Source organism: Cupressus sempervirens, chromosome 3, assembly GCF_028749045.1.
Source record: "Cupressus sempervirens isolate cs-2001-9-10 chromosome 3, ASM2874904v1, whole genome shotgun sequence".
NCBI lineage: Eukaryota > Viridiplantae > Streptophyta > Pinopsida > Cupressales > Cupressaceae > Cupressus > Cupressus sempervirens.
Genome location: NC_143120.1, coordinates 421,085,013 through 421,110,218, shown reverse-complemented (window position 1 = coordinate 421,110,218; position 25,206 = coordinate 421,085,013). Strand labels below are relative to the sequence as shown.

Below are 25,206 nucleotides of genomic sequence, written 5' to 3'. Positions count from 1 at the left end.
GATCAACAAATGTGGGACAAATCGTTTTAGGGTTTTTGTGGCTAATAAAGGGACATAAATCGGGTTTTTTATGCTTGTTTTTGGTGTTGTTTTTTGGAGATGAAAATATTGGACGCCATTATCAAACGACATTATCATTCTGAATAGGGTGAAAATAGTGCCTATCCTCAACCCTAATTTTCAATAGGAATGATCCAAACTGATTAAGCACAAGAGAGTGATCAATGCATAAATGGATCATGTAATGGAAAATAAGGAGAAAAGAGGTCCAATGATCTTCCTATTTGAGAAGTATATGCTTAAATCTTAAAATAGACAAAAGACAAATACTAACCTTGAAGTAGAATAATTTTGGAAAATGCTGATTTCTGGTGTCCGTGTACAGTTTCGGGGATCGTTGCAACTTGTTCTAGACTGGAAATGTCGAGATGGAGAAAACCCATAAAACTTTTGTCCTTTTGAAGGGAGGTCGACCTTGACCTTGATAGCGGGGCACAATCTTACCTCGGGGCACAATTGTACCCCGAAAAATTGACCTTGACCTGCACTACTCTAATGAAATTTCTATTCGTAGATCCCACAAGTTCAACGAAAAGGGTATCCAAATCTGCTCTTTATTTCGCTGTTCCACACCTATATTTGCAAGAAAAATGGTTTGTTTGTTTGTATGGGGGGTTTGCCTTGGTCAAACCCCAGTTTGGAATTAACTTTGAAATTGAATCGAAATCGCAATATGTATAAACAAAGTAAATGGAACTATTCACCTGGCTTCTATCGAAATCCTTGTGGAGGATTCGAATCCTTGAATCCACAAGTACGGGTGCTCCAAATGAATGTAGAAATGTATGTAGCATGTTTGAAATCAATGGCATTAGATCTTCAACACCAATCTTGAATATATCTTTGCATAGAAGAAGGCTTTGTTGGAAATATTAGATAGGAAAGGTTACTGAGAGGGGAGGGGTGAATTAGGAACCAATAAAACTTTAACTTATTTCACCAATTGATCCTTCACATAATAATCTGATCTAATTGCATGCATGAAAGAATGAAAGCAAATAAACATTCATAGCAATTTGACACAAGATATGGTGATCCAGAAACCTTCCAAATAGAAAGTAAAACTGGGGTGGGGATGATACCCACAAGCTTTAGTATTGCAGTATAAAGTTGGCCTATTAAGGTTTACAATTGATCAGTTTTGATGATCTGCCCTGTTAGGAGCAATAAGGACTGCTAGGTCCACCTTCTAAAAGGATTTACAAAACATGCAATGGAGTATGCACTTGGTAAAGAGATTTGTCAAAGATTGTTAAGTCTACCCTGTTAGAGGATTTAACTGATACACTTGTTAGGATGAACCAGTGGCTGGTCTCTGATCTGCAACTTTGATTTGCTGTTTGAGATTCCTTTGAAATGTAAAGATCGCCTTGTTGTGATAGATAAATCTTTGCTGTCCCTTATACTGCTTGTAGCCTTCTCAATTTGCACTTCTGCTCTTCATATTCGCTTCATAAATACTTATTTGGATATGATACAATTTATTACATAAATACCAATCCAAATCATAATTCATCAAAGTCGGCTACAACATAGGTTTCCATCAAGATCACAAAGTCGGCCCAACTGCTGACACTCGGGTTCAGAAGACAAACTCAGTGATGTTCTGATACTCGACAATCATTGTTAACACTCGGCATCGTCATGCACTCGATAGACGTAGAAGCTCGGTTCATACTAATCACTTCCAAGTAGCTTGAACTCGATCAGCACTTGTGTGACTTGGTGAACACTGCAAAACTCAGTATATAAATTGAATCATTTGGTTGACACTCTTTGGCTCGGTCAGCACTAACATTGCGAGCTCGGTATAAACTGAATCACTTGGTTGACACTCCTTGGTTCGGTCAACACTAGATTCTCATCACTAATATTGCAAGCTCGGTAGATACTGAAGAGTATGGTTGACATTGTGTAACTCGGTTAATACCATGAAGCTTGGTTAGCACTGTCATTGAACAACTTGGTAGATACTGTTCGTCATGAACTGTATAAAGATTCTGGAACTTGGTAGCAACTGTAGAACTCGGTAGTAACTGGAGCACTTGGTTAATACTGCAAACTGAAAAGATAAGCTCGGTAGCAGCTTAACCAGTTGACTAAGTGTGAGTCACTAATAAACAAACTTTGACCTTAATGTCAATAGGCTTGAATGAATGTGGATGGAGAAATCTTCAACAAGAGGGCTCCATAGAGATTGAATCCTTCAATTGCTAACAATAGACCCCCTTGATGAATTGGATGCTTAAACACTTGAATGCTTGATAGATAGTAGATCTGCACTTCATAGTAGGTGGATAATAACTTTGCTCATAGACAGTGTATGCGCTCATGAAAAATATGGATGTGAAAATGAGGGAAGAAGGCTTCCTTATATAGAGATCTAGGGCACTAACTCCTAGAGAAGGTTGACATGGGAGCATTAAATCCCATTTAACCTTAACCCCTAGAAGTGGACCTAGATTAAATGTAATTTAAGAGTCTACCATTCCAAAACCTGAAACAGTTGGGCTGGAAGCGAGAAAAAGAAAGTTTTCGAAACCCAATGTCTCGAAACTCCTGGAAATTGAAAAATGGACTTGGGGTCAGGGACGAGGTCAACCCTACCCTAGGTTAGGGTCGAGGTTGTCCTTGACCTAGGTCAAGGTCGAGGTTGACTGTGATCTAAAAGGTCTAGGTCGATTGTGATCTAAAAGGTCTTCCTTGAATTAGAAAGTCAAAGTCCTCAGTTGCACAGAGAAAGTTGTCAAAAATAGGCTGAAAATAGAGAGAGAGAAGTAGAACAGGGGGAAAACAGCCAGATGCATGCAAAGACCCATTCAAGGCGCTTGACATGACCCTAGACTACTTACTCGGAGGGCTAAACACTCTTAACATAGAAGTGCTTCCATTTTAAGACGATACACATTCGACACAAGGCATTCTCAGATTTAGAAAAGAAATTTGTATTGATGTCTGTGGTTGACATAAAATAGTGAATAAGACATCAAATGTAATTCATAAGACATTTCCACCCTTAGTTAAAAGAAAGCTAAAAGAAAATGCATCAACAACCATATGTGAAAACAAAATAATAAATTTGATTGGAAGTTGCATCAAGAAAAATTGAAAGGGGCTAAAGCAGTTGCAGACTATTTTAGCTCTGGAGAATCAGACTTAAAACTGACAGCTTTGTATTTAACTCAAAATTTTGATTAGTATATGGTGGATACCTCAAATCAGTATATGTTCTACAAATTTGGTGTATATGTGTGTGTTTTTAAGACAATTTTAAGAAATTATATATTTTCAAATGTTCAATATAAGTGCCAATTTATTGCCCGATTTTTTAGCTGAGGTTTTTGGCGATTCTAAGTTTTTCAAATTTTTTGGGCCAGCCGAGATAGCGCCGAGTCCGAGTTTTCAACTTTGAACCATGTTGTTGCCTATGCCACAATGTATCCCTTTGCAATCCTCATCATTCCATTTGATAATTTTTTGAAACTCAAACGCTATGTGATTTTCTCAGTTCTGCAATATGCCATTCTTAGAAATCAATTGAAAAATTAATTTCTTGACACTTGTTTATCATGATGCATTCATATACACTCTCATAGGTTTTTGCATTCATATACATTCTTAGAGGTTCTCGCATTCATATACATTCTCACAGATTCTTGTGACCATTGGAGTTCATTTGATATGTTTTCAAAGCTTCAAATTTTCAGGGTTTGACATTTTCGGAATAATGCTCTGCCAAAACAGCTTTGGTGGCCAACTTTGAAAGTCAATATCTTATGCCTCAAGATGAATATTTCAGACCTTTTTTTCTATACATTCTTGGGCCAAATGTCTACATGATGGTCGAAGTTGCAGAGTTTTTGTGACAAGGTTTGACCAGTTTTCAAAGCCGGTTACAGCTGCTACAAAGCAAGATTTTGACAAAAAAAAGTTTTAAATTTCAAAATTCTAAGAGCAACCCAGTCCCTTTTTGGTCTCAAATGTGAGCAGCTCTAATTTCATGGCTCTAGGACTGATGAAATGCTCACAATTTATTCTCTAAAGAGCACTACTAGGATTTTATCTAAGAGATTTGAAGTCTCTCTGATAGAATTCTTTTAAGAGACATGGAAAATCTAAGAGACATTTTTGAAGACTCTTTGGTAAGCTTCATCTATAGATTTCATCTAAGAGACATGGCATATCTAACAGATGGTTTTTAAAGTCATAAGTGAAGTCCCTAAGATAAGCTTCATCTAAGAGACATTTTTAGGTCTCTTAGATAAATTTCATTAAGCGTTATTTTTGAAGAATTTTCATCGAAGAGACATTTTTTAAGTCTCTTAGAGGAACTTCACGCAAGAGATACTTTTTGTCTAAGAGACATTTTGGAAGTTTCTTAGACAAGTTTATGACAAACAATAACAAAAGGAAATTAAAATATGAAACGAGAAAGTGTTCTAGCAATGGTAAAATTTGTGTTCCGGGAATAGCAATGTTTGCACACCCATTAAGCGTTGATACAACATCAAAAGAGGAATCAATCAAACGTAATTGTGCAGCAGTGCTGGAAAATAAATTAATCACGTTTTTTGCTTTTAGGCCAAATTTTGAAGTCTTTTTCAGCTGCAAACAGAGGTTTATTGCTTGTAAATGGTGCCCAAATCCTTCTTATGCTTTGGGAGTGATTATATTGCTATTACAAGTGATTATGAAGTGTCGGGAAGCCCAAAAATGCCCAAAAATTTCAAAAAGCGATTCATCAGCAGATTTTAAGTAATTCATTAAATTGACAAATAATATCTTCCCCTCAAGTTGTAAAATTTTAAAGAGAAACAATTAAAGATGTCCACTTAGATATTTTGTTCTATGATGAGGATTATTATTTTCATCCCATGAGAGAAAATATTCTTAAATAATAATCGGGCGAATTTGTTGTAAAAGGAAGATGATATTACATGAAGAAACTCTTGTGAAGGATATTGATCAATGAACAATACAGAGTCAAGTGAAATGTTTTCACTTAATGAAAGATAAAAAGTTCTACACGGGATGAGAATCGAGTGTAAACATTAATACTATTGGAAGAATAATTTAATAAATAGTTTTATACATATTATGAATACTTCTCATGGAAAAGATAAAGAAAGGAAGGTTTAAGCACAAAGACAAAGTAATTATTTTTAGTTGCAAGGGAAAATTAAAACAAGTCACTTTAATTTTGTAAGAATGCGATTGGTTATTGTGTCTTTTGGTTTGGGTAGATAGTTAAATAATGTTTTATTATCAATGATCAATTTTGTTAATAAAAATTGAGACTGTCTGAAGCACCCCCTTAATTTTATGAAAGGGAAATGAGTACTGCGTAGAAAGGGACATTATCATATATCATTGTAACAATATCATTATGTATAATATTTCCTTTCTTGATATTGTGCAACAAATACAACTGAATGCTTTCAAATTTGGTTTCACCTGTTATATTGGCTAAAATAGTCAAGATTATTTGAGGATTCCTTTATGCTGTGGATTTCTTATTATATGGATATGAATATCAAAGGTATTTCAGATTGATCAAAGAATTTTTAACATATTTGTAATATTTTTCTGCTTGGTTCTTCAAGGAGAGACTAAATTCATGTTTATACATCATAGGAATAAGATAACTCATTGAACATTTAAGGAGTCAAATAATTTATAGCTTTACACACGGTGTGAATGTAAAAAATAATCTAACGAAGTCGTATAAAACCAGTGAAGAGGTACAAGATAGACTCTGTTGCCCAGTAGATAGAAGGCATTGATCACCTAAAAGAATAAATTCTTGATATACATTTCATTTTCAGTTGTGCAAGTAGGAATATGATTTAGATTAGTAACAATTTATCTTGAACCTTCATGCCAGTTTGGGATAAATTAAAAGATAGTTAAAAGTATTGCACTTAAAGGAATCCCTCATATTTTCATGTAATTTTCTCATAACCATTCTAGGAGATAAAATATTGGTATGCCTGCCTTGGTCTAGCAGAACCAAAAGTGCAGGAGAATTTGATAATTATGATCAAACCCATTCCTTTGCCAAAGTCAATTGTCAGACTTGATCACAAAACCTGGCATATTCTTAGGGTTGGGAAAACCTGTCATTTTTGGAATAGTTGATGTGAGTTTTGTTCCACTTCAACATTCAAAATCAAACACTTACTGTTTCCAGCTGAAACACCAAGTATTCAATCCTCTCTTTTGATATAAGGTCATCTTTCATGCCAAGCTTCCTAAATAAGATCATGAGATGACTTCAAGGTTCGCTTCAGCTGTGATTACTCACTCAGTGGAATAGTGTGACTTGTTGGTAATCATTAAGGGGATTTACGCTATTCATTCAATGAACATCAACTACTTGCACTTCTAAAGATTTGGCTTCACATGTGCAATGAAAATATAGTTTTGATTTTCTAACCTTTCCACTTTAACTAAAACTTAAAATTGCTAGCTCAACTCCTAACTATAAATGCAAGGAACTACAGATGGACTTGGACTCTACTAGATGTAGCTTTATTAGCGACTCCACCTACCTAGTGCAAACTTCTAAGGAACACTCAAATGGTTTTCAAATGAATATCCTCTCTCCTATCCCATCAATGGATGCAAACTAAAGATTGAATATCAATTGAAGTTAAGTGCTTTTAATCATTGCCTTAACACAAAGGCATTCCTACCATCAACAAGAGGTTGGTGGGTCGAAATTGTTTGATTCATGCAACATCTAGAATTTCTTTCATTCAGCTAATCTACATGTAGTTAACATGAAGTGAAATCCTAATCTAAGCAAGGAATGTGGATCATCATGCAATAATTCAAACTTGATCACAACAATTCACCATGCAAGACACATTGGCATTATCTTCGCAACAATTCTCCAACAAGTCCTATTTGACAAAAAAGAGGCACGGGGTTTACATAGCATCCCAAATTATAGTGAACTACCAAGATTGATATGAAATCAATGACCCAAATTAATCCATTACAAACCTTAATTAGGGCAACTAAAAATAGCAAATAGAAATGAAGCCCCACAAAATTAGCCAATGAGAAAATTCAATGGCTTGAGGACCAATCGGAAGCAAGGAAGCCACCTAGTCATCATACAACTCATCATTATAAACATGTATGCTTCTTTTCTCTTGCAATCTTCATCTTAATTCCACTTCCTTATCCTAAGGAATTCTTCATCGTTCTTGGACTTCTTTCTCTTGGATGTCTTGACTTTATAATACTTGAACCCTTTGTATTTCTACCTTCATTGTTTGGAATTCTTTTGTCTTTTCCATGTTGGGACTTGATCCTTTGGGGCAATCGCTTGAAAACATTAAAATCTTCCTTGGCATATCAAATCTTTCTTGGCATATGAAATCTTCCTCAATCCATTTCCTTGTTTGACTTGATCATCCTCAGGATAACTCCCTTTATGGGAATCTTGTCCTTGAATTCTTTTATGCTCTCGATCTTAGACTTGTCTTTATGTCCTTGGTCCAACACTAACTTTGGTGTTAGGATCATCCCCAAAGATTCCTTGGTGTACTTGTTTGATCCTTATGGAAAATTGACCCCCCCTCCCAACAAAAAAAGAAAAAAGAAAAGAAGAAGAAGAAAAAGATAATCCTAATTCTTCAAGCATTTATCTAAGGGAAAGCTGACTTGCATAGGGACACATGAATGTCCATGAATTGAATCCTTGAACTTTTCCATAAACTCCTTCAAATGCGGACTCATCCCATGCCCCTACTTGATGGACGTTTGATCTTGAGGTAATTTCTTAAGCTTGATCCTTGAATTTTCTTTTCTTTTCTTTGTTCCAGCTTTGAAGTGCATCATCTTCAAGTGTTGTCTTCCTTTGATCTTGATCACTTTTTAGGCTAGTTCTCTTTCATTGCTATCCTAGGTTTTGATCTTGAACTTGTCTTCCATCTTCCTTTATTCATTTCCTTGTGACTATCCCTCAAAGTCAATATGGTCTTAAGGGACTTAAACAAAATAACAAATTTTGGGCTTAAAATCTTTACATTAATCCATGAATTTTGTGCCCAAACTTAGTAATTCTATCCAATGAAAGTTGTAACTAAAATAAGGATTTGAATTAGTATCTTACGACAAAATTTGATCAATAATTAGCCATTAGAATGATAAAATCAGACCCTAAAGACTTATGATTTTTCTGAGGACAACTTATAGCAAGTCTGAAGACTATAAATAGTAAAATCGGTCCTAACGTCCCATTAAGTTCATCACAAACTGTGATCCATGGATCTATATGCAAATTATGAGTTAAAATATAAACTTACCATTTGTCAAAATCCATCTTCTCCATAATGACAAGCTTAGACTTTCTGAGGACAAGTCTGAAAATTTACCCTCTCTGGATGTTTTTAGTTCTTAATCTTGTTGATCCTTACACAAAAATACCTCCCAAAGGCTCAGCAACAACCCCCTTGAAGATTGGGTAAGTTAGTGTATTATCGGGAATTTCTCCAATTTCAGACATTTTCAGATTTATGTCTCAGGACATATGCTGTAATGATAGCTTCAAAATGGGCTTACAACCACTCCAAAAGGTCTGTAATTAGATAAATAGCATCAAAGGTCATCAAAAGCTCTGAAAACTCACATTTACGCTTGCATTTAGTCAAAAAAATGTAATTTATCCCTGCAATCAATTCATGATCAGATCTGGAATGGTTGTTAGCTTATGCAATTTATATGAATTAAAAAAAAAACAAATTGCCCAGCTGCAGGAAAAATTCAGACTTTTGTCGGGAGACACTTATCAATCAGTCCCTTGATGTCTCCAGTCAATCTCAGAAATGAACTTTTAGCCTTGTCATTGGTCTGCAATCATGTTTCGATAGACTTGGGAAGCTGGAAATTTCCTATGATTTTCTACAAAACTTGGCCCTTAGTAAGAAATTTTCAGGCTTAGTATGAAAACACCCTGTTATCTGAAAACACAAAGCTTAGTAATCTGCCCTACAATTATCTGTAACAGTTTGGACGTGAGATAAGATAAGATAATAATATTAATGTCCAACAAAAAACCACAAGGGTTTATGGGACTAAGCATACAAACAATAGAGCCGACAAAAGTAGGAGCACCAAATGGTATTCGAGAAGAAACAAAACAAGAAGCTAAAGCAGAAAAGCCAAGGTAAGGACTAGTGATCCTTCCTTGGTACAAATAAATCGGTCACAAAAGGGTATAACTGTGGACGATCAAATCCAATATTTTTTCCAAAAATCATCACCTACATGGAGACTTTTAGACTTAAATCTGAAGAGACCATCATTTATAGCCAACTCACTCCATCGTCCTCCCTTAGAGGCCTACTTTTATCCAGCAATCAGATTGCTAAGCTTTGATTAATTCCCTCCTATGGTTGGATTACATCTGCCAAGAATTTTCTTCTTTCTCCTTCAGCCACTTGCTCATTTTCTTATTCTTCTTTATAGCTGTAGCGTCTCCTTTTAAAGAGGTTTTGGCTTTGCTTTTCACCCCCACAAGCAATGTGGGAAAAAACTTTTCACCTTCTAGAAGCTGGTAGAGCTTTATTGGTTATTTTCCCTTTTAATTTAATTAATTTTTTTTTTTTTTAAAAATTTCACCAAGGGAAAATAAACTAGCTTAGGGACTCCATAATCCTTCAAATTTGCCTTGTCTCCATTTAAATAATCTTCCTTGTCCATAGTGAGGAGAATTGACCCTTATAGGGACTAACAATAATATAATCCCCAAATTTGACATTTTCACTTAACAAAAATGACCCTCAAAGGGAAAAACAACGCATGTAGGGATAAATTCAATCCCATACTTGAAAGGGAAATTCCCCTTGTGTCTGGAATCTTCATTTTCATCTTTCGCCTCTGGATTCTAGTTGGGGTAAAATCGATCAATGTTTGGATAATTTCCATACGTAAAGTTTCTTACTATATTTCAAATATGAGGCTGACTGATGCACAACTTTTGATTGCAGGTATGAACACTGATATCAGAGAATAGATTTGCTCTGGAATTTGTATATGTTAGTACAAAAATAACAAAGATAATAAAATGTTCTTGAACTTGAAATGTTAATCGATCCTTTGATGTGCTTCCATTAATTGATTTTGATGCCTTGTTATGTTGGGCAGATTGAATATGCATATAACACGGAGAGGTGTAAGGGTGAATAGGTATGTCTCCGAATGGAGACATGACCATTCACCATTAAACCGATTCATTGTTTGTTTATCGTATCTGATTTTAATTAGACTTAACACAAGTCTTAAACATGTATAATTGATCATAATGAACTTGATTCATATGCAACCCGATATATAGATCGATAATGATCTTGAATCAAAGGAATCATAATAAATTTCGATCATGTCTGAGATGTGATCTCAAATAATATATAGATATATGTTCATCGGTTTCAACTGTATCGATCATATGCAAAATTACATATACTGCCACTATATATATATATATATATATATATATATAAAACACTATATGTACATCATACTGGTATACATATATACATATGCATATATAAATCCAGATCACAGTTATTGTCAAACTGAAGCTACATGCTTTAACACTCCCTCTTAGCTAGGGAAGACAAAGTGCGCACACACACACACACACACACACATATATATATAAGTTCTTATTTAAAAAGTGATATCATTTAGATAGTGATATACTTAAGAAAATCAAGTCTCATGATATTATTTCTAGTTATGGTGCGTACACAGATATCAAATCTCATGATATCTACCATAAGAGATCATGGTATATCCATAGATATTATGTCACATAATATCCACCATGATAAAATTGAACATACCGATCTTCTACAAATATCACGTCACATGATATCTAACAACATGTTCTTATAAGTATCATGACTTGTCAATGAATATCAAGTCACATGATATTCATTATGATAGTAATCTAATAATTGTAAAGTTGTCATCTTATAATATTAGAGTCAACATTTCATTATAAAGGATTGTCACCTTTTGATAATGTACATAGGGTAGGCCCATAAGTCATAGAGTCACACATATGACAAAAGAGTTTACATTTTAAACATCTTTATTAAAATAATACAAATTTACAAAGTTGAGACTCAATCTCATAAACTTACATTTCAACCATACCAGGTTTCTTTCTGAAATGATCAACTTTCACTTTAGGAAGAGCCTTGGTGAGAATGTCGGTAGTTTGATCACCTGTATTAATATATTCCAACTGAATAGCCCTTCTTTCCACCATGTCTCTTATGTAGCAGTAAGGAATTTCTATATGCTTGGATCTATCATGAAATACCGGTTTCATAGATAACTTGATACAACTTTGGTTATCACAGTGAATAGTGGTAGGCTTCATAGGCTTACAAAATAAGCTAGAAAGCAATTTTTGAAGCCACCTTGCTTCTCTAGCTCCCATTGCTGCTGCAATATACTCTACCTCAATAGTGTAATGACCCTGCTCAAATCTGATCCCAAAATGCTGATAAAGGTTCAAGAAAACACTTTGCATACAAGGGTCATATGATTGATATAAAATTTCAGTTTGCTTTTATGGCTCTTTCCTTCACTTAGCATCAATAAGAATGCTTGCAAGCAGACTCTGAATTGACTAGACAATGACCTAACATGAATGTGCAACTAATTTTGGCAATATACAATGCATATATATGATCTAAACATGAGAAATGAACACCTACAGCCAACTGACATTTTTACAAACAGTTGGTATGCAAACTGACTAGCTGATAAATAATGATATTGAATTGCTCAAATGACACCAGCAACTATTATCTCCTTAATTGCAATGAAATTTCTAATACAATGCTCATGAAATATGGTCAAGACTTTTGGCATTTACATGGATTACAAAATTGATAATGTTGGTATAATGCACACCTACAGCTGAAACTTATAACACTTAAAATGCAATGCTAACAAAGGAACCTGGTTGTAGATGGCTGTAATAATTTTCTCCAATGCTGCCTTTTCTGCTTTGCTTTTTCTGATCTGCTTTTTTCACTTGCTTTTTTCGCTTTGCTCTTTCGAACTGCTTTTTCGGATCTGCTTTTTCGGATTGCTTTTTTGGATTGTTTTTTCGGAGCTACTTTTTTTGACTACTTCCAAAAAAATCAAACCCTCAGGTAGTCTGAGTATACAAATTAAGCTCAACTTGGAATGGCTGAATACCACTTCCAAAGTGCAACCCTTCAGAAGGTCTTTAACTTCCTTAGTTATGCAATCTCTTGAAGACTATCAAGCTCCACAAATGCTCATAGAAGAAGTAGTTGAGTTACCAAATCCTGTGTCCAAATGAGAGGCCAAGCCCTCTATTTATTTACTTTACTAAGAAGTTACTAAGGACATCTAGAAGCATCCTTTTCTAAGAAGTTACTAAGAACTTCTAGAAACATCCATTATAAAATTCCATTATAATGCATTTTTATAATAAAATAACTTTATAAAATAAAAAGTGCAACTCAACTTAGAATTATAACATGTAGGCCCAATATAAGAAGTAATGATAAAATATAAATAATATCTCCAAGAGCATAATAAACCATCCAATCCCCAAATAAACGCCAGAATGACTCTCTCATTACAACCACTCGTCTACGAGAGTCCGTGATAGACTGATTCGGCATGCAAAACGATGCCAGCCAAAACGAGGACATTACAAATAGAATTCTGAGCAACTAAAGCTTGCTTCCTGCAGATCCATGAGATCATAGTTGATCCTAAGCTGAAACATCTTGATGTGCTCTTTCGATCTTTCGCACTTCCGGCCCAATTAGAATCAGTATATCCATGTGACTCCAAGCTTGTATTCTCATATTTAAGTTCATACCCAATAGTGCCTTGGAGGTACCTTAATATATGCTTCAAGGCAACAAGATGTATTTCATGAGGTTCACACATGAATTGACTTAATGCATTCACAACATAGTAGATATCAGGTCAAGTATTCACAAGATACATCAGAGACCCAATTATCTGTCTTTATAAAGTGGGATCAACTAGTCTGAATTCAACACTTGCTTCCTTTAGCTTGTGTATGTCGGTTTCCATAAGTGTTGACATAGGTCAACATTTCCACATTCCAAATTTTTTCATTATATCGATAGTATACTTCTATTGATGTAGGAAGATATTCCCAGACTTCTGACGAACTTCCAATCTAAGGAAGTAATGAAGAATCCTTAAGTCCTTCATGTCAAATTCAGAAGTCAAATTTTTCTTACACTAATTAATGAGATGGTCTTCTCTAGTAATCAAAAGGTCATCAACATAAAGAATTAGAATCAACATATCAACTTTAGTTACTTTAAAGTAAAGATTTCGATTAACATCATTCTTGGTGAATCCAAGACTTAAAAGATATTTATTAATCCTTTCATACTAGGCTCAGGGAGCTTGTTTGAGTCCATATAGAGCCCTTTTCAATTTACATACATAGGAGGTAGCATCATGAGTCACAAATCCTTCTAGTTGTTCCAAGTACACTTCTTCCTCAATTGTTCCACTTAGAAAAGCAATTTTTACATCCATTTGATGAATTTAGCCGTTGCAATGGCTATTACAGTTCTAACTGAGGTATACCTGGCAACTGGTGCAAAAGTTTCTTCAAAGTCTATTGCTTCCTTTTGAGAGAATTCTCTAGCCACAAAACAAGCTTTATGTTTTTCAATGCTACCATATTCAACATACTTAACTTTGAATAGCCATTTGGATGAAACGGCAAATTTTCCTTTAAGTCTACGAACTATATCCCAAACATCATTTTTTAGTATGGACTGATACTCTTCCACCATTGCATCTTTCCAAACTCGATGTTTAAGTGCTTTTGAAGCATTAGAAGGCTTAGAGTTTGGAATCTTATGCATGAATGCATTGTATGTTAATTTTTGAGGTCTTTTGCTTTCTCTGAATGTCCCTGAAGGTGCTGCAAATTCATCTCCTTCCTCTATAATTTTCCTTGCCCAAAGTGGCCTTTTAGAATTATCATCAAGACTCTCTTCTTGAGTCTCAAGAAGGATCTCATTTTCATTTGAAGTCTCTTCAAGGTACTCCCTCTGAATCTCAGGAGCAGGAGCCTCTTCTAGAGAACAAGATAAGTCATCTGTATCTACTTCATCTAAGATTTTGGCTCTTTTAAAAGCAATATCTTCTTCAAAGATGATATCTCTGCTAAGTTCTATTTGTTTTTGTCTAGGTATGTAGATTTTGTACCCTTTTACAGTTTCAATGAAACCAATAAGAATTCTTTTTCTTCTAGTAGGTTTTAACTTTGTCCTTTTCTCCTTAGGTACATGAATATACACGACATCGAAATATCCTTAAATGGCTAATGTCAGGTTTCATTCCTGAAAATACTTCTTCAGGAGTTTTGTTGTCCAAATGTGAGTGAGGACATCTATTCTGAATAGAGACTGCTGTATTAGATGCTTCAGCCCAAAATGACATGCTCAAGTTTTGATCATATATTATAGCCCCAACAGCTTCTACAATAGTTTTATTTTTCCTTTCAGCAACTCCATTTTGTTGAGGATCGTAGGGAACTATAAACTCCCTCTTAATCCCAACATGTTTGCAGAGTTCTTTAAATATTTCAGAAGTGTATTCTTTCCCATTATCTGTTCGAAGGATTTTAATTTTCTTTCCTCAGGAGTTTTCAGTGATAGTTTTGATTTCTTTAAATTTAGAAAGAATTTCTTTAGATTCTTTGCACTTAAGGAAGTATATCCATGTCTTCTTTGAAAAATCATCAACAAATATCACATAGTACAAGAACCCTCCTATGGATGGTGTAGACATGGGTCCACATAGGTCAGAGTACACTAGTTCTCACACATCTTTAGTTTTGCTCAAACTATGAGGAAATGACTTTTTAGTGTTCTTCCCCAAGGTACAATCTTTGTAGGATTCATTGTGAATATGACTTAATTTGGGCATTCCAGTTACCAACTTCTCCATAGATGTTAGAGCACAAAAGTTGATATGACCTAATCTTCTATGCCATATTTCATTTGAATCTGAAGTCTCATGAACAAGTGCCGGATTTGTTTTAGTGCAAAGCTCATATAATAGTCCTTGTCGTACTCCTATTGTTAGAGCCTTCTTTATAGCTGAATTCTTAGCCGATACTAGTACTTTACCTTCCATAAATGTAATTCTATAATCATCATCTTCAAGTGCGGATATAGATATTAAATTCCTTTTAATACTTGGTACATACAGAACTTGTAACATCCCGTTTTCTCGGGGTCTTAATTAACAACTAACATACTCAAAGGAATATAGTTACTACTTTGATTTCATAGGAAGACAGTTATAATAGTCATGTTCATGTGAATGAGATTTACTGTTAAAATCAGTCAGACAAAATTTCTTAACTAAGAACTTAAAATACATTAATGAATTTACCATAGAAATTAAAATCCACATACCCTGAAATTTGAACCGATAAATCATTGTAAGAAGACTTCTACAATCACCTAGATTAGTCCACAAATACCACTATAATAAAATCATATAACGACTACCATCCAATACCGCTATATCAAAATCAAATGACGATTACTATTAAAAACCACTATATAAAATTAGGGCATCACAAACCATTATATCAATTAGGGCATCGATTAACATTGGATCATTTAGGGCATCTGGTACCATTGTATCACTTAGGGCTTACGATACCACTGATTCAATTAGGGCTTAAGATACCATTATATCATTCCTTTCCTTTTGATTACTTAACTGTGGCAATAACTCAAGATTAGAATTATTCTCAAATTCGATATTCATACAAATGAAAAACAATTCATAAATCTATCTCTTGCATCTAGGTGTAAAATAACTGTAACGATGAATTAACTCAATTAATCTTACCTTCTTGCATATACATTATAAAAGTGATAATACTTGTTTTCCGACAGCAATTGAATGTATAGCTTATCTTTGTCTGTTGTTCGTCTAACAACTTGGAGAGAGGTGAAACATTGTGAGGGGCTTAACCACCCAACTTTGGACCTTAACTTTTTCCCCACACAATCTCTAATGAGAAAGGCCCTTCCCACCCATAATTGGACTTGGAACATCTGTCATCTACTGAGCAATCCTAGTATATACACCACTCGACTTGACAACAGATTCCATTACCGGGACATGTATGAACTATTAATTATTCATTATTGAAATCTGATTTCATTGTTGATTCTTGCAGGTTAATTCCACCTCTTCACCCTTTTGTGGCTTCTATGCCTAGGTGAATCCCAGGTGTCTAAAAGATTAAGATCACCATGTTATTATATACACCTCTTCATTCCATGGCTACTTTTCCGGTGAATTCCTCGGTGTTACAAGTACTCCAAATGTGTTTGAAAAATTGTGATAACATGTGCATTGATGATGAATCATACGTTTCAATCAAGCTTTCTATAGCTATCATTTGAATTCATAAATGTTGATACTTGACGAGGATCTGAAAGAATCTAAATATAATACAGGGAACCAACAACAAGGTACCAAAATTTATCTCAAACTGCATGTAAAGCCGACTATGGGTGAATATGAATTTACGAAGAGATATGTTCATGAAAACGCATTAAATCTTTGCCTATTTATACTGTGTAACAACAGTCATTGAAATCAATGAAGTCGAACAACATTGCTTCTTTGGTATACCGCTCAGCATTTAAAAGGAAGAAGTGGACTACAGTTGGGCTTAAACTTAATAGGGGTAATAAAAGACACATGACCTGCGATACGACACTTCATCCCACAGTCGGAACTCCTGTTCACCTACTGAAGATATTTTCCTTAGACTTCCTAATGCTGGTGAAGTTAAGGAAAGAATGGAAAATCGGGATTATGAAATAATGGTTGGTTATTCTCCTGAGAATGTCTAACTTGACCTGGTATAATTCGTAGCAGATAGAAGATGAAAAAAAGAGCAGAGAAAGGATTGCTTCTCCAAATCGATTCATGGCATTTTTAATGGTTGGCCAAGACTCCTCGGCTACCATCAGTAATCAAGAAAAGTATTCAAATACATCATAAATTCGAATTTGAAAAGGAAAGAAATAAAGAGGGAAAGGAAATAAGGAGTTGAAGAGTTTAACTTCATTTTATTATTATATTATGCTCTTATATATGTTCACATAAGTATATCGATGAGGTCACATCATTAGATTATATTATTATAATTTATTGGTGCCATTTCATTTTTATATTTATGTGTTTGTATTTAAGTGTTTATTATAATGATAAAATAAGGAAATTCAATAATAAATCTCTAAAGGTATGTATTATATTTTAACTCAATTATTTTATGTTTCTCAATTTATTTATTTAAATAGCTCATGTGGGTCCCATAGATGTATCCTGTTTCAAGTCACTAGGTCCTCAACCCATCTGCCCAATGATGGTGATGCTCTTTGCCTAATTCTTTTTTGACACTGCTTCCACCCTTCGACGTGTTTCCTACAAGGAAATTCTCCGCAGTTAAATTATATTATTATAATAAATTATTTAATCATAATTAATCATAATAGTTAACCATCTTTTCAATTCCATGAATTCGTGACAAATGATCAACTAACTTGTTATCTTCATTTTGAAATTATAACGACTAACCATCTTACCATTTCGTAGGATTATAACCAAATTAACTGTCAACTGACTTCATGTGAACCTCAACGACTATATTTTAAATTAGGTCAAAAATTGGGATGTAACAGAACTCCAGAAAGCTGAATAGATTTTCCCTAGTTCAATTTAATGGTGCAGGTCCCAATTCCTTTTACAGAATGCGCAGAATCATCCCCAATTGTAACTTCTTCATCTGTTTCTATTTGCATGCTTTCTAGGTTATCTTGATATCTAATGGTGTGTTGTGAAGATCCACTGTTAGTCATCCAAGTGTTGGACTTGGTTGATATTTGACTAGGCAATGCTGAGTAGAAGGCATATTTCTCAGAATCTTGACCTTCGATTGATTTATCAGTTTTGGCAAATGATGCATGAAGTTTTGATCGATCAAGACAATTTAGTGCATAATGTTCATATTGATCACATCTAAAACATTGAATTTTGGACAAGTCTTTCTTTTATTTTGACTATCCTTTTCCATGAAAGTTTCTTTTTTTTTTAGTGTTCTTCTTACCCTTCTTATGAGAGTTGGTGCTAAGAACATGAATGTCTTCATCTAAGGTTTTATGTTTTCCTTAATCATTAATCTCGATACTTCTTGAAGACAATTGGATCTCAATCGATCTAGTTTTGGGATTTTAGATCTTACACTTATACCTTGTACAGAGGACTCCCAGGAATTTGGTAGTCCTCCTAATGCTATTAGGGATAACTTTTGGTTGTCAATCTCATAACTGACAGAAGATGATTGATCTCTCAATTCCGTGATTCTCATGAAGAAGGTGTTCACTGTTTCTCCTTTATTCATGCTGATATTATTCATTTGTCTTTTAAGAGCAAGTTTTCTACCAATGTTATTTACTATGAATGCATTTTCAAGAGCTTTAAACATGCGATATGTTGTTGCATGTTTTGCGACAATAGGCACTACGTGATCCCAAACGACATCCATGATTATCTTCACGGCCTTCTCATTATTTTCGATCCATCGAGTTTTCTTTGGATCTTTTTCTTCTCTTACAAAAGATTCTAATTTGTTTTCTTTTAATAGCATCATTATACGAAGTTTTTAGGATTCAAAGTTATCAACACTTGTAAGGTGAAGTTCGAATCTTAACATGTTTGTCATCTTGAAGAGTAATGAGAGACTGCAATTTAATGTGAAATTTGATCTCTTGAACTTAATGAGATCTTTCCTTAACAAGGCTCTAATACTATGTTAAATTTCTTACCAGATTTCAAATATGAGGCTGAGTGATGCACAACTTTTGATTGCAAGTATGAACACTGATGTCAAAGAATAGATTTGCTTCAGAATATGTATATGTTAGTACAAAAATAATAGAGATAATAAAATGTTCTTGAACCGATTCATTGTTTGTTTATCATATCCGATTTTAATTAGACTTAACACAAGTCTTAAACATGTATAACTGATCATAATGAACTCGATTCATTTGCAACCCGATATATAGATCGATAATGATCTTGAATCAAAGGAATCATAATAAGTTTTGATCATGTCTGAGATGTGATCTCAGATTATATATATAACAGTATACATATACTGCCACCGGTTTCAACTGTATCGATCATATGCAGAATTACATATACTGCCATTATATATGTATAAATATAAAACAGTATGTACATCATACTGGTATACATATATACATATGTATATATAGATCCAGATTAACAGTTATTGTCAGACCAAGGCTACATGCTTTAACAACATACTCAAAAAGTTTCAAGCAAATGTCATCCAAACTGGGAAATTCATAACATGTTTGAATTTTATCCCCAAAACAGAAATTTTCAGGAAAATGTCAGTTAAATTGGGGAATTTTATTATAAGTCCGGATTTTGATCAAAGTAAGTCCGGAAATTCATTATAAGTCCCAACTTTGAGCAAAATAAGTGAGGAAAATCAGCATATGTTCAGATTTTGTGTATTTTTATAAAGGAAAAGTGAGTTTCCTTAGGATTTTGGCAATTTTAATTATAGAAAATCAATTCCTGTAAGGACTTTAAGGCCCATATGTATTGAATATGCCTTTATATGGAATTTTGGACTACTTGACTAGCCAAAAATTTAATACACTTAGGAATCTATGTTCAACCCACTATAACTTGTCCCCGAAAGACTTCAATTTCAATGTGCCCACTTTAAGATCACATCATGTTCACTTGATTTCTTTGCCATCCCTCAGTCCTTTAAAGCTTAGAACTACCAAATTTACTGCCAAAACCTAACGAATCTAACAACTAGAAGCGAAAAGAGGGTGTCCCCATTTGCAATGGGGCAATGGTGTGAAAACCTCACAACAGGAACTGACATGACTTAACTAGCCTTTTTTAGCTCTGATTGATCTAAGAAACTTGTTGGATTCTTGATACCTATGGTTAAAGTGGTTAAGATTCTGTCTGTTTCTGCTTCTATAGTTACAGAAATTTGTAAAAAATCACATTTTATTCTGATTAATTTCTTGTTCATCTTGATGCTGTTTTTTTCATGTTTGCAATTAATTGATCAAACTGATTCTTATGTTTAATAACCAAAAAATTGCAATACAGTCTCTCTCTCTTTTTTTAATTAAATCATGATATTTCAGAAGCAAAGTTTTCAGGTCTTTTTTTTCCCCCATTTCTGCAGAATTTTTTTCTGTTTTTCTTCCCATAATCCTAAACTTAATTTACCCTTATTAAATCTTGATTAATAGAATATTCTTTATCTTTTTCTTTGCAGAGTTATTCCTGAGAAATATATATGCTACTACAATCACAGTAACAAGAGTCTCAGAAATACAGATGTCTTGCAATTTCTAGAACAGCAGATTCTTCAGGAGAGAGTCAATGGTCTTCTTGAAATCTATAAAACAACTAAATAATGTAGAATAATGTCACGGTTTAAAAATGTAGTCAAAAGCCAGCCAACTCTCAAAAGTCCCGTCTAGGAACTGATAAAGTATCTTGTCTAGTACTGTAGTATGGAATTATTCAAATGTATGTTTAGTCATACTAGTCTTGTAATTACTTGGTTTGGACCAATCCCTAGATTTATGAATAGGATGGATCATATGAGTTGTCCAAGTTGCGAGGAACCCAGCTGGACACCCTCATTGTACAGCTGTGAAATAGGGTAAGGAAGTGATTATATACCATACTTGAGAAACATGCATTGGATCTCCTCACTTTCATCAATTTTTCTTGATGAAAGCTTCAAATACATCTTCCAATGTGACCTATAGAAGGCAGGTGACAGTTGGAGGCAGGACAATGGATTGTGGGGATATTCCCAAGGATAAAGTTTTGAAAGCCAATCAGACAATGGGATTTAATCAGTTTTTATGGACCTTACAAACTTGCAGGCTATTTGACCAAGTGCATTTTAACTTGGCTGCTCATATTATAGTCCATGATGTACTATATGCCACCTATCACTAACTCTGTTAGCTACCACATTCTATTTACGTGGTTAAAATTGCCCACTGACAGGACATTATTTTAGTACCTACTTCTATAAGATACTTTTCTTGCCACTAAGTCTCACACTACTGGATACAAGCAGATCAGTATCTGTTATCGAGTCCTGCTCCCAAGAAGGGATAGATTCTTCCTCAGGGCAGAACTTTTTATATTCAATTGCTCTTATATAGTAACATAATGGATAAAAGGATCTTGTTGACAAAGGAAATGATATACATCTCTAAAGAAATTCTCTTTCCTAATCTACCTTGGAGCAGTAGTTTCAGAATTTGCAGTTGAAGTTAAGAGCAATTCATCCCAAAGTGTGGAGAAAATGAATAGGACCATCTAATATAAGATTAGAAATGCAATATTTATCATTGTGCTTTCATATACTAAAAATGTAGGCAGAATGATTGTACCTTAGTTTGTGTCTAGTCCTGATACGCTGGCTATTCAGAAATGTCTTGTAGTTGAGATTCAACACAACCTTCATCTAAAAAGAAAATGTATTGACAATTGGATAAGAATTCCACATTATAGATCTCTTCAATTTTAGGTTACCATTCTTCCTGCATTTTGCAATGTGAATTTTCCTCTATCAATATAGGACAATGATCATTTTGAGCAAAGTAGGTGCGGTCCTCTCTCACACAGAGGATTTATACTTTTAATTTTGCTTTGCATTTATTAAATTTATGAGCATATTTTCTATTTTCCTAATGAATTTTATACCTTTGATTCTTGGTGAAGGCATGTTTTTGTTTTACATGTTTTTCAAAGCAGGAAATAATGCATTACTTTTCTTGTTGAAGAAAGGAGTCCTTAGACAAAAAAATGATTTACTTTCATGAAACAACAATTATTTTCTTATTTTTCTTGATTTGTACTGGGTATAATGATTCTATGGTGGTGATATTATTTTTTCTGTACTTATTAAAAGACAATTTCAATAATATCTGGGAATGTAAATTTATATCGTAGACAGAGCTTCTCATGTAGAACGGGAATTTCATTCCTCTGTATAAATAGTGCTCATGCTTGTTTACATATCCATCGGCATGCATTTTTGGTTTTTATTTCACTTCTTTCTTTTCAAGTCTATTTATGAGTGGCATTTTGCACATTGCAGAAAGGGCCAGTGCATAAGTCTTGGAAAAATCATATAATAGTAGCACGATTTGGCTTGAAGGATCCTCCATATAAACTAGTAAGTTCCTATAATATTCCATGTGATATGGACCATTTTTCTATTGAATGCTTTGTTGCGGTGTTTTCCAGTAGTAATACCTTTTGTTAACAAAGCAACAGTTTGAGCTCTAATATATTGATATTCCTGCTTTAGTCTAGTTGCTGCAATTTTTGTTTTCATTATATCTTAGATGTCTATTTTGAAAACATTCTATCTTAGATAACTATTACGCATCTTGGCAGGATGCATTAGAACCATATATGTCTAATAGATCATTGGATGTCCATTGGGGAAAACACCATCGTGGCTATGTGGATAACTTGAACAAGCAGATTGAGGATACTACATTAGAAGGGTACACACTTGAGGAACTTATCAAAGTAACATATAACAATGGGAGTCCAATGCCTGCTTTCAAAAATGCTGCCCAGGTGCTTCCATATTTCATCTATTTTTAATTTTTCTCTTGTATTTTCTTAAACAGGCTAGACAATTGCTATTGATAGGTTTTGTATGTTTAAATTTCTTTGCAGTATTATCCAATACTTTACGGTGTGGGTTTCTCTCTGCTTCAGAAATAACATAGTATACAGTTCAGGGACTAAATATTAGTTTCCTTTAAATGTAATAGAATAAATATTGAATTCTAATAATTTGCTGCAACCTTGTGCACTATAATGGAAATAAGTACTGCATTTAGGTAATAACATATTTTTTTCTGTTCTTCCTTTTTGTGGCTGAATTATCTTATCTTTTGCCACAAACTATCAACTTTGTAATTTTGAGCTCAATAGATATCACTCCTTGTCATATAGACATTGTTAAAAACTTCAAAAAAGAACTAGAAAAATCTGAAGCAGCCTTCCTATTTGACAGTAGTTTTTTTTAAACAATTAACTGGGATATTTTGTAGGGTTCCTTACATAGAAATATTATGTATAAAAGCAGTACGCTAGCATTATATGAAAGATCCTAATGGTCACAAAGGACAAATGGTCAAATAACATAAAATGACTTCTGATGCAAATTGCTCCATAACCATGAACGTTGCACGTTAAGAGCATAAAAAATGAAGAAGCCATGCTAAAACCTGCTAAATATAACAAGCACAGCAAAATAGACCTTAGGATTTTCAACCTTCCACTTCAACATTTGGAGTGTCCTAAATTATAGCCATGTCCATTTTTGGTCCTTAGCTAGGCCCCATTTTAGTGTCCATATTACCATAATAGATAACTTCTATTATTATCTATTATTATTTAATGGTTATCTATTTGTAGTCTATTGTAAATATTAGAATGATTATAATATTTAGTAAGTTGTTAGTTAACTGTTAGCTAGGATAGAATGCTTCGATTATTTATGGTCGTTTCTAAAGGCAACGTCATTTATTCATTTGTATATATTGATCTATTGATCACTGTTAATAACAAAAAAGTTTTTTACCAATCACTTTGTAATATGTTATCAGAACAAATACTTAAACAAAAATTTGGTTTTTTGAAAAATTTCGAATGAAGGTTTTCCAAGACTTTTGGAAAACGGTTTTTTTTCTGCATCATTTCTGGGCTATGTTTTTTGAAATACCCGAATAGGGTTTTCTGTGCTGGGCGTCGGTTCCAGTTTGATTTGTGGCCTTTTTATGTGTCTTTGCCTGATATTTTTCTGCAAACCTGCACGACCATTATTCTTTGCAAAAATGAATGCATTTTGGTCATTTTTTCTGCCCATGTTTTGGACTTTTTTTTGCAGCAAATTGTGGCCCTTTCAAAGGCATTTCGACCCATTTGTTGTTGTGTTTGGTGTCGTCTTAAGGTTTTTTAAAACCTTCAGTATCTGATCAGCACCTAACAACTTCATTTTTTCTACAAATCTGCCATTATGTTGGAGGTCTTTTTCAGCCCAGGTCATTTTTTTTGAAACCCTAATTTTATGTACCAGATCCAATTTTTTTTACAAATACTTCATGGGTTTTTCGATAGCTCAACTGGGTTGTCGTCCATTTTTTGTGGGTGCCTTAATTTCTATGCCTCAATTTTTGAGCCAACGGATCCAGAAGTTGACAATGTATTCCTTCTGGGTTTTTTGAGCTCTCTTCTAGGTACCTCTTCATTTTTTTTGGGTCATCTAATTTTTTCTGCAAACCTGCACGACCATTATTCTTTGCAAAAATGAATGCATTTTGGTCATTTTTTCTGCCCATGTTTTGGACTTTTTTTTGCAGCAAATCGTGGCCCTTTCAAAGGCATTTCGACCCATTTGTTGTTGTGTTTGGTGTCGTCTTAAGGTTTTTTAAAACCTTCAGTATCTGATCAGCACCTAACAACTTCATTTTTTCTACAAATCTGCCATTATGTTGGAGGTCTTTTTCAGCCCAGGTCATTTTTTTTGAAACCCTAATTTTATGTACCAGATCCAATTTTTTTTACAAATACTTCGTGGGTTTTTCGATAGCTCAACTGGGTTGTTGTCCATTTTTTGTGGGTGCCTTAATTTCTATGCCTCAATTTTTGAGCCAACGGATCTAGAAGTCGACAATGTATTCCTTCTGGGTTTTTTGAGCTCTCTTCTAGGTACCTCTTCATTTTTTTTGGGTCTTCTAATTTTTTTGCCTCAAAGTACGTGCCTTCACAAATTTTCACATTTTCATTGAAAAATGTGCCATGACATCTCTGACAAATATTTTTCTCAAGGAAGTCATAAATTCAATGGTTAGAATTATGGCACATGGAAGCAACAAATGCTAACAATCTTTGAATATCGGAATACTAATCAAATTGTTTAGGGTG

At 34.1% G+C, this 25,206-nt stretch overlaps 1 protein-coding gene across 1 annotated transcript in view; it reads left to right on the top strand.

The window, feature by feature from the left end:
* The window catches only part of LOC149566823 (superoxide dismutase [Fe], chloroplastic-like), a 150,577-nt gene that overhangs the window by 26,659 nt on the left and 98,712 nt on the right, over positions 1 to 25,206 (top strand). Inside the window, exons 2-3 of the mRNA XM_089820147.1 lie at positions 22,358 to 22,435; positions 22,660 to 22,848. Of these exons, the coding sequence (XP_089676273.1) occupies positions 22,358 to 22,435; positions 22,660 to 22,848 (267 nt within the window). The remainder of the gene's footprint in view (positions 1 to 22,357; positions 22,436 to 22,659; positions 22,849 to 25,206) is intronic.